Source organism: Mizuhopecten yessoensis, unplaced genomic scaffold (assembly GCF_002113885.1).
Source record: "Mizuhopecten yessoensis strain PY_sf001 unplaced genomic scaffold, ASM211388v2 scaffold716331, whole genome shotgun sequence".
In the NCBI taxonomy this organism is placed as follows: domain Eukaryota; kingdom Metazoa; phylum Mollusca; class Bivalvia; order Pectinida; family Pectinidae; genus Mizuhopecten; species Mizuhopecten yessoensis.
Genome location: NW_018480063.1, coordinates 31,036 through 43,242, shown reverse-complemented (window position 1 = coordinate 43,242; position 12,207 = coordinate 31,036). Strand labels below are relative to the sequence as shown.

Genomic DNA, 12,207 nt, shown 5'->3' with positions numbered 1-12,207 from the left:
CACAGTATACACATACAAGGACAAACTATAGCAAAACGTCAAGAAAGAAGGACAAAAAATATCACAGTATACACATACTAGGACAAACTATAGCACAACGCCAAGAAAGAAGGATAAACAATATCACAGTATACACATACTAGGACAAACTATAGCACATCGTCAACACACAAGATAGAAAAATGCACACCAGCGTCACCACATAAAGACACACTATACTACACTCTCAACACAAAAAGATAGATTTTTAAACTACAGCTTAACACCACAATCAAATACACAACAGTGTCAAGGATACAATTGTAAAGAGGATACAGCAAGACAAAGGGAAATTTAAAATGAACCCAATAATAACACAGAAGGCTGAATCCGTCGAAACTAGGACAGAAGTTCATATAAATCTTCAAGATGTCATACGTACAATGGCGTATAGAAACACAGGACGAAGTTGACATCACGTTCCTGTCGAGACTTGCCCATTCTGAGGACCGGACATGTAATGACGGCACATCCAACACTCTCCACATTGGCTGTAACCATCTGGATTAATGACAGGGAAAACATAGCTTCAAAACTAGAATCACATCATACATTAAGCATAACCTCTCTCAGCATCGGGGTCATCTGAAATCTGAAAAAAAATGTAGTGTACGATATTTGGTATTAATACTTCTAATGCTTTTACATGAAAACATACATATTTTGTATTGATATCACTAATCTAATCAGACAGTAACTGCACCTTTAGATAGTCGCATGACCTGGTATGTACACAACTCTGCAGTGGATTGAAGACGATCTTTTCCCTTGACCACACTCCTAGCGCATCCATGGTAACTTCACTGGTAGGTTCACTAACGTCATGCCTGTTGTAGAAGATATTGTATCCGTACCCATCGTTCCTCGGGCGGTCATAGTTGCACATCCGGCCCCACTTCCTGGCGGCGCGAGCAGCTTCCCTATCCCAGCTCTAAAACGAAAACAATGATATAACAATACACATTTCTATAACAGAAGGACACAATGTTAAAATAGTACGACTTAATGCGATACATGTCCCTGTAGTTCACAATGCCATTATAGTACAAGTAAATAATATAGCTGTATGTTATAACCTTATAATAATGTTGTAATAGTAGATCACAATCCTAATAGTACGACTTGATACTAAAGAAAGTAGGTAACAGTCATATGATAGAACGAATTAAAGTTATGATAGGACTTGCTATTATAACAGTAGGTCACAGTCATATTATAAGTACGACTTGATGCTATAAAATAAGGTTATAGTCATGTAATAGCACGACTTGATGCTATAAAATAAGGTTATAGTCATGTAATAGCACGACTTGATGCTATAAAATAAGGTTATAGTCATGTAATAGCACGACTTGATGCTATAAAATAAGGTTATAGTCATGTAATAGCACGACTTGATGCTATAAAATAAGGTTATAGTCATGTAATAGCACGACTTGATGCTATAAAATAAGGTTATAGTCATGTAATAGCACGACTTGATGCTATAAAATAAGGTTATAGTCATGTAATAGCACGACTTGATGCTATAAAATAAGGTTATAGTCATGTAATAGCACGACTTGATGCTATAAAATAAGGTTATAGTCATGTAATAGCACGACTTGATGCTATAAAATAAGGTTATAGTCATGTAATAGCACGACTTGATGCTATAAAATTAAGTCACAGTCATATTAGTATGACTTGACCTAAAGTAGGTTTCAGTCATAAAATAGAACGAAATTATATTCTAACAGTAGGTAAAAGTATTTTACACGTTGACTTGTTTTGACGACCTTGTGAATTACTGTTTATTGTTTTTTAACATCGTTTGAATATTTACATTAAAGCCGACAACCACGTATCAGCCAATCAATCAAGGAACATTCTACCTTGGGGAGATTCATTTCAAAATGTGTTTTTTTAAAGATGCATTACAGATGTATTCGGTTTCATGCGAATGCGATCTTTTGACTTCTATGTATATTATGTATGGTTCACATATCTTACCACTATCATATATGCTTGGTATTGAAATACCAATAGAAACACTACCAGACAAGTAATAATATAACGCGATAAAACGTCTTTGATAATTATACATGAGCTCAGACTTGGCACTCATCATTCTTGTTCATACAATACCTAGGTTAAGTATTCCAGGTATGTTGAAAGTCTGCACTCTGTATGCATTGATACAACAATGTCACTGTTTGGTGTCTAGAAGACTGATGATAATTACAAAGTAAACAACACAATGTGTGTATATATAAACAACCGCGCTGAAGCTCTCGACCATCACTTGATACATCATGAATCCTACAAACTGCTGACGAAGTATATATATTCTAAACAAGGAACATAACGCGATGGATTTCATTCCAAGACGACGCCAAACACAAGCTTACTTGCTAATAGTATCATCCTCTACCGTAAGGTTACGTTAAAGAAATATAAATCCAATAGGTGGTAATCTTCAATTTTTTGACCAAGTCTTACTGGTAGCAGAGGGTTAGACATTCGAGAATTTCACCCATATGAATGCAAACAAATAATTTTAAAAGTGCTAGAAGACCATGGGTAAAAAAGGGCAAATTACCCATTTACAGAAGTAAAAAAAAAGGCAACTTTCGTTAGGAACAGTAACAAATGATTGGAAATATTTCTTTAAATGAAACCACTAAAGACTCTTAAGATTACAATTTAGGACACACTGTTACATTTAAGCAAAAACCTCATACAGAAGAAACATTTCTTTAACGGTAAAAAAAAGTTCATACTTTAAGTAAGAAAATAAATAGAAACAATAAAACATAACATATATCTAGATTCACGAAGCGTTAATTCTGTATTCAAACAACAGCCTGTCTGGAATAACGGAGTAATCTAGACGTCCATGCTGCAGATAAATATGCGTACCAGACATACTACCATTCAGTCTATCACCCCAGAAAGATCTAAATCTGAACAACTTGAATACTTACAAACAGGTAGGGAAAGAAACAACCAGAAAATAGCGATGTCTTAACAAAACCGTAATTCTAACATCAATAAAGTAGGGCAAAAAATGAACGAATGAAAGGCTAACATAGAAACTCTTGTAAATCTTATCTATAAACAGAGGAGAGGCAAACAAAAAATAAAGTAAAATAATCTCATGCTGCAAACTATTAAAAATGTGGCTCAAGAGCGATGTTGTCAAACTTCGATATGTAAAAGCATTTACAATATCTTCATTGACATTAGCTGTGTTGTATAGATTACTCAATATCTTCATTGTCACTAGCTGTGTTTTACACTTTACACAAAAACTTCAATGTTATTAGCTGTGTCATACACCATACAATTCACATTTATTGTCATCAGCTGTCATAAAACTTCCACAATATTTTAAATATCATTAACTGTTCCTACAATTAACACAATATCTTCAAGGTCATTATCTGTGTCTTATGACTTACATAATATGTTCATTGTTATGAGCTGTATCATACAGTTGACACATTATCTCCATTGTTATCGGCTATGTCGTGTCACTTACACCATATCTTGATTTTCATTGGCTGTGGCATATAGCTTACACAAAAGATTATCTTTCATCAGCAGTGACGTACATTTCTACAATTATGACACCTATCGGCCACCGTAACTATTCTATGTTTTATTTCAATATGCCACATAAAAGCAGAAAATGTCCACAAATACCGAGTGATATGTAAGACGGAACGCCTATTATGCACTTTGTGCAAAGCCTTCTTCTTAATTAACATAATATATAATGTGAGGAATTCTCATTCATATTGTATGGACGAAACCTCTGCATAACTCTGTATGGAAATTTAAACAATGTGTTACCATGTACCATTACACACTTACGCGCTTCTGAATAGAGTTAGCAGTTCACTTATGTGCTCTACAAACAGGTTTATAACTGGGGGTTTTGTGCATATATATGTTAACTTTTTGCATATTTATGTATTTGTTGACAATGAACTGTTCATTTTCATGTATATATATATATATATATATAATAAAAAGTGATTAAATGTCCATGTGAAGGAAGTAAATATAGAAAAAATAAAATTAACGACCGACTAAAAAACTAGCTGCTTTCACCCTTCACAGGGCTCTTCAGGTTTATTCAAAAGAGAACAACGTCGTGACGTCACAATTACATGTCATCACACTACAATAGTAACGTGACGTCACGAAGTACACAAGATTGGTGGACAATTTGGCGTAAAATTTTATTGTGGCCTGTTGAGACTCGGTTTTAATATTTTTATTAGTTGGTCTTCTTTCGTTTCTCTTAAAATAGTGATTCTTTACGAAATCTTCATGTTAACAAACATATTCATGAATGTGCTGGAGATAAATTCAATGTATTACCTTTGTATCAACTATTTTCATCAGACAATTTTTTACGCCAAATTGTCCACCAATCTTGTGTACTTCGTGACGTCACGTTACTATTGTAGTGTGATGACATGTAATTGTGACGTCACGACGTTGTTCTCTTTTGAATAAACCTGAAGAGCCCTGTGAAGGGTGAAAGCAGCTAGTTTTTTAGTCGGTCGTTAATTTTATTTTTTCTATATATATATATATATATATTCAAATGAAAGTTCCGTTCTAGTGGAGCGATCTTCAAAACTTGCATAAATGAATCCAGATTTAAGAGAATTTTGCCATACGAGACGTTTTGAAATGCATTAGAATTACCGTTAAAAGGTTGGTAGAAATTTGTTTTGCTTGACTGTATTGAACGTGTAAGTATTGAACGTTTAAAAGTAAAAATATGCAGTCAGAAATCATGTGTGTGTGAAATGAAGCATTATTTATTAAAGTTTTCATTAACTCCTCCCGATAGGGCAATTCATTATTATTTACAATTTACCTTGACTAGATAGGTAAACGAATGTCACATGTATGTTTTGGGCAGAACTTACGTGAGTGAAGAAGCATTAGTTAAGATGGCATAGGCGTGACTGTTCTGTTGAAATTAAGGTGCATCGTGCCTTTCAATCATCCTAAAAATGTGCACACCTTGCTATCTGTTATTGGTGTCTGTGTGTGACTTCCTGTAGAGGTAACTGACTGCTGTCCGAGGTATGCATTCATTAAACTATCATATATGTAACAGTATAGAAACCAATTAGCTAGTTTATTTTCATACTTAATGCAGAAAATCCGTGCGAGTAAGTTATCGTTTCAGATCCGGAAATGGGACCGTATTTAAAAAAATATACGTGAAAGTGCTGATTTTGCAGAAAAATTTAATGATTGAATGAAAACAGATTGCGACAGTTAATAAAAAATAAGAAAATGTAAAAAAAAAAACAACAACACTTTGATACCATATTTGCGTCACACGTTGAAACTGAAATTCTTAATTACTAATTTATATCTCTGATCTAGTGGTCCAGTACGTAAGAAGCTTCGAAATTTGGTATGTGAAATTTACTTGTAAATTAGCACAGGAAGGTTTTAATGCCAGCATATTTTAAAAAATTCTGAAGGATATTTGCTTATCGGTAACGAAATGTATTCATACAGAATAACCTAAAGAGGAGCAGACAGACTACATGTTCTTGTGTAACCCTTATCTATGACCCTGATGACATGATTAGCGTTGTTTCTAACGCTATTGCCTAACGGTATTTTTTGTTTGCTAAAAGGTATTTTAAATCAACATTCGTCTAGACATCTTTTCCTGTAGATTTAACACTGATACCAAAATGACAAAAGTAAATAGTCCCTATTAATCTGTTATCAGTTCCGCTCGGACAATACAGTGTTTACATTAGGAGATATCAATCCACGGACTAAATAGATGTACATTCTACACGCTTTATAGTGCATATTCTGCCATGTCATCTTTATTAAATATCGCAGTAAATGCTGATGGATGGTTAAGTATCTTGTATAGCGTTACATTTGAGAAACGACAGATAATAATAAGACATCAACAGGCCACATATGTCGTTTTCAGGAATACATTATATTTCTAGCTGAATATAAAAAGAAGCAAATTGTAGAGAAAAATCCTGAGTACTGGTTACAAATAAATATATTACATCTCTATATCATTCAACACTTACATTAATTGTTAAATCAGAACATGTCTATCATAAACATGGTAAAAGTGTGATGATCGTCAGCTATTCCCTAGCATACGCATGTGTTTAACTAATAACACGGTTACTGTAGACGTGACACCAAACTCCTAGTCACAAAGCGAGATCAGCGCCAAGACAATAGGTTCCGTCAAGAAAACGTGGCCAGAATACGTAGGGCTCTTTACTACTACCATAACTATTGTACTTGTGCTTATACAAGAGAAATTGAATGAACGAAACATGTGCTACTGCCGCATAACAAAGTACCAATTTTATTCATTTATAAACAAACACATCTTTGCACGCCCGTCCTGTGAAAATGGCACTTTCTTTTCTTTGTAACATTTGGAGGTCATGATTATTTAATGTATTGTTTGTGACATCCTGATCCACCGCTATCTTTCCTGTGATGAACTGAAGAAAAGGGTTTTGGACATAATAAAAACGCTTCGGGAGAAAAAATGGTTAACAAAGTTGTGAATTGTTGATTAATTTATCTAAGTCCCTACTTTTTAATTGACAAAAGTTACAAGTAAGATAACCATGATAAACAACTATCATTCGGGGGAACCTTTATATTAGGAAACTAAACCTAAGAGAATCGATCGTTGATAGTTATAACCTTCTATTTCCGTACACCTTGTAATATGTACTGGTGTTGAATCAATACAAATTTTCAATGGACGCTAAGTGAACATGACATGAATATGTTACACATCAAAGAGAAAGCAACATGTAATACCGGATCTGACGATCGCGTGTTAGGTCGGGAGATTGGTTAAGTCAGCACTGTCGGGTTTGATATGTACTGCTGCCATTCGGATCAGTCATATATATATGTGGACCCTACTCCAATCAAAAGGATTGGTTATGTCAATACAGACGGGCAAGCCACTGATTGTGTGGTTGAGGACATGACGTAACGGATCTGTTCCACTCCAGTTATATGAATAGAGTATTTTGATTCGACCCTTTAGTAAATATTTGACGTTGTTTTAAATCAAAGTGATATATTTACCTTACTAATTCGACTACCGTAAACCATTTAATAATCCTTTATGCTAAGTCGTTTGAAAGATTTTAGTTGTGGTTTTGGAAGCCTTTCAAACGCCCGGAGTCTAAGATATAATTATAGGTTAGAGTATCAACCGATGAAAATATTTTACAGTGGAACTGTAAGAACCTTATTGTTTGAAACCACATGCATTAACACCATACCACACATGGCATTTTTATACAAACTTTTATAGTTAATTTCGTGCAGTATTTATTCAAAATCACTGACATCTGCGGGGCTATATTACCTAAATATATTCTCCCGGCAGTTTATTTCGATCTGTTCTTTTGAGTCTTCTTTGTCATATGGTAGGAGCCGAATGGTTGACCTGTTTCGATGGTGATGACACAATTTGGTATACACAACAATGTTTGATATGCGTTTGGTTGAATAAATCTTTGTTTTTTTATTGCTGTTTAAGTTTTCAATGTTCTTCCATTATTTGTTGACCTTGCAATCATATACATTTATTTAACTTTAAAACAAATGCTCGTGTCGTCACCTCTATATATAATAACTCTTAAAAAGCTCTATAGACATGTACTGCAAATGTTTATATAATAAATAATGATGTACTCTCATTCAGGCAACCACTTGATGTTTTTTACGGTTTCTATAAATATAAAAAAAAAATGCATAAGATAAAGTGGTTATTGAAGTACTGAAGACAGAACACCGCGATCTAATCATTAAAAGACGGACGTCGTAACCCCCATGGAAATCTAGAAAATCGCTTCTTGCAACACTTGTACCCGTAAAAATGTTTTTTGACATAGCAAGCAATTCTGTACATACCCCGACATACCTAAAGAACACATGTTATATTGCGATCACACGTTATGACTCAACAATTCCAATACGGTTCCAGGCTATTTATGTTGAAATCATTGATAATTCCTCTTTTTGAAAAAAAAAGTCAAACATCTACAATATCTGTATTACATTTAGTAGGTGCTAAAGTGATTCGTAAGAATGGGAAGATAGTCATCTCTCAATGTATCTGGTAATTCCAATGAAATTTTTTTTTTAACATGTTAATGTATAAAAAGGTCAAATGATATTTGAAACATATCAAAATGACTTCTACCATGCAAAGATCATAAATGTTTCGGTCAAATCTTCGACAGTGGTTGAATAACGTTACCCCAACATTTCCATTTCTATTCAAAACGATACGATTATTTTTTTATTTAAATATGTTTATATGCGAGACAATCTGGTTCTAGGTTTGTATTTACAATGATAGACATTTTGACGTAATGGTATGAAGTATTTACTCGGTTTTCCCCTAAGAAAACCATTTTATAACTACCTTTTTGTAAAACATATATTCTTTTTTGTCGGATGCATTTACAGAAAGAACGAAGCATAAAAAGGTTTCAGAACAAAAATATACCTTTACAAACAATATTCTTACACCAAGGCAATAAATGCATGCATATCATTCTTTCCAGAGATTTACGTCAACAAGCATAGGCAGTTAATTACTATTGATAAAACTTTCCATGTATAGAATATGTCTTTTACCAGTATACATGTTGTATTACATCATCGTTATTATTTTTTAACAGTTGTAATTATTACAAACTAGAAGATTTTTTAATTTTTCGGGAAATTCCGAATGACGAATTCTGTATTTAACAGGAGTTTTTAACAGTTGAGTTTTAATCATAACAAAATAGCAGATATTTACATAGTTGGGTGTTAAATCTGCGTGACGTAGGTACGTATCTACATTGTACTTCTATAACGAGACGAAGGATACCAGAATAAAAAAAATAATAAAAAAAATAAAAAAAAAATAAAAAAAAAAATACTAAGTAAAAAAACAAAATGTAAAAGAGTGGTAGAAAAAGCGAAAAAGCAAAACCAAAACATTTTTTTAACACCAAATAGCCAGTTCGTTGCTTTAGAAAGATAAACGTGAACACACACATGTGATTGCACCGTTACAAATTGGTGTAGGATCCAGCATGCCAAAAATGAATCAGACTGCACAGCTGTTTCGTCCTTCGAAGACTCATCGTTGATACAAGGGGTCATAACAATGGAATTCCAGATTGGTCAAAACAGAAGGTGCGTAACAATCTTAATTGTATAAATGTTGAAAAATCAAAGGTAACCCGTCAGTGGTTCTTAAAAAAATGATGCAAGTGTATAAATATACCTGTAGTATACCTGAGATGAAGGTAACATCTGCTCTGTGATTGATAACCTAACCACAATGGTACCTGATGGTACCAGGTGACCGTTTCTTCACTATGGAGATGATACATTGTATACTAGAGCTGTGAATCATTTAACATCGTTATACCTGCCATAGCCTTGTATGAACTATATCATATAGATTTAAGGTTTTTTGGAAAATGAAATGTGTATCCTGTGAAAAGAATTCCACATTTGCAAAGTTTGGGGACACAATATTTATCTTGTTTATTTGACGTCTAGATTACATAAAGCAACTGGTGGGAGACCACTTTATAATCGTTCTCTCCTGTGCCCTATTATTTAGGTCACTGATAAATAACGTAAGTCATATAGTCTGGCTGCTTTACAGTGTGATACTGGGTTCCCTTTGTATTGTCTCCAAATAAATTTACCGACTCAAATGATGCAATGAATAGTATAACACAAGAACTACAACTGTTTTCATTAAAAACGACAAGGTTCTTCTTGTAATACTATAAGAGTAGTCGGGAACTTGTCATACCCTGATGTCAACTCTGACAGAACTCCCTGTATGATTTCCGATGTTTATCTGCTTTTGGAACGGTAATGAAAGAAAACACAATATGTTCCTGCAAAAATGGATGTTCCACCAATTAGTTAAGAAGTGTGTTTAAAAATGTAAAAACATAACACCATCATGTGCTGATCATAATACAAAGCCAATGATTTGATAAAAAATAATAATTATACTTCACAGTAAGCAGCATCTAAGTTATCTTCATGGCAGTCGATTACTTATTGTTTGTTTTTACATGAACCACAAATTCAGTCTGTTTTAAATTTAAATTCAAAACGTTAGCTATTTTAAATACTAATTTCATTTCATTTCAGAATATTTTATTGTACTGATTTTATGTACAAAAGGAATTGGGCAACAGGCATAGCCTACATAAGCCCTCTCCTTACAAAACATAACAGTATATACATATCAAATGAATGTTACTTTTACAGATGTTTCTTCAATTATTAAAATAAAAGATTATTTGTACTTTGAATTTGACTTGGCAGTACATATTTCAAATATCGCAATGGTTATCAGAGAGATTATTTTACAACGATATTCGAGAATCTAATAAAAACGTCTTGTGTCTCTTATGTAATTCCGAACCGTCTCCACAATATTTATATTCAGATTTACGTCTCGTGATTGAAAAGCATAAATAAAAGTTTAGGTATTGAGAGGAATAGCATCACTCATCGCTGACAGAGAGTTAAATAATTTAAGTATTTGGTTGGTACAAAAAGGACAATGCAGGAAAAAATGATCACGATCTTCGAAGGGGGAATCACATATACCAGCGGGGCTATCATTTAGATGTGCATCAAATAAATTTGAACTTAAATTTCTTGCAGAATTTCTTAACAGACATAATGTTATGTTATTTTTTCTATCACCGTGATATTTACAAATGTCACTACATATTGGGTGAACATCCATATGGGATGAACGTAAACATTCCTTTTTTAAATACTAATGTTTCTATCAATAAGGTAGACAGGAAAGTTTGAATATATACACCAAATAAAACGTGGCCTTGATTATTATGAATTCGCACGAAACTATCTCAGCTTACACAAAACCTACAGTGCATACTAAACACGGCAAACTCGGGCTAATATCAGTGGCGGTGATTTTCTGCGTGTCATTGTTGTGGACACGCCGTCAGTACGCAAAACCGGTTTATCATGGTTTCAATGGGCAGAAGGGAAACGATCAAACAGACGTTAAAACCAAATTAAAAACATTTAAGTTAAAGTGAAAGGCATGCACAGGTAATCATTACCGCCCGGTAACCTCTCATTACCAATGTGTTACGCTTACTGAACAGGGATGTTTCACACAGAGGCAAACGTAAAACTTTCCGTAGTATGGACGATACAAATGCTATACGTACAGGCTGATGATGTCGTGCAGGTTTTGATGTAGAAGATTGCCCTGTTTAATTGTAAGTGACGAGTAAAACCGGTACGAGCCCCTGCAAAATCGATGACCTTCGTTTGTGTCATTTACTTATGGGAATGTATGCGATCCAATTCGATACACTCCTACTATCTCAAACCATCGCAATACTTGGTACTTGTTCGTTACTCTATCACTCTTTCAACACGAATCGTCGTAAGATCGGAAATCGGGAGCTGTTAGCAACACCTTGATGTTCAGGAAAAGAACAATGTCATCGCACGAGACCCATTCCTTGTCTTCGGCTGAACAAACATCATAGAAACAAAAAATTGACCTGCTGCCCCACTGATAATACTTTGGATACATACTTTTTGTTTTTCTCTTCCCTACTCTATTTTTTCGATAGTGTCACCCTAGAAATCCATCTTACGTATACATGACCTCGGCTTTTGTGAGGACTGTTAACACCCCAAAAGAAATAAACAAAATAGGCCCGAAAACAAACAACAGTCCGAGAAATATATAGTATGCAAAACGAGTACGAATTAGCTACATGAATGAACTTACTCTTAATCACCTCATTCATAGTGTGTTCGTAATCAATTTGCAACGTGTAGCATCTGAATATAGATCACCAAAATGGATTCTGGTACAATCATGTCACTGATTCCTTTTTGTGTAAAATTTAAGTTCACCTTCTTGTGGAGATATTGACTTTATTGGTGTGATATCTAAATTTTAAAAAAATGAAGTTATATTTGGGGGGAAAATGCAAGCATTTACATAAACTCTGCTCTGAATTAAGAACCTAAAACAATTTACAAGCAATAGCGTTTTTGCGTTTGGTAGGTGACCCAGGTATTCACCTGGAAGGTATT

General features: G+C 34.0%; 1 protein-coding gene across 2 annotated transcripts in view; it reads right to left on the bottom strand.

Moving 5' to 3' along the window:
* LOC110443193 overlaps window positions 1-12,207 on the bottom strand; it is a 33,549-nt gene that overhangs the window by 10,488 nt on the left and 10,854 nt on the right. For both annotated transcript variants that reach the window (XM_021487250.1, XM_021487249.1), the window contains exons 2-3: window positions 743-970; window positions 422-540 (exon numbers count right to left, since the gene is read on the bottom strand). In XM_021487250.1, the coding sequence (XP_021342925.1) occupies window positions 422-540; window positions 743-970 (347 nt within the window). The remainder of the gene's footprint in view (window positions 1-421; window positions 541-742; window positions 971-12,207) is intronic.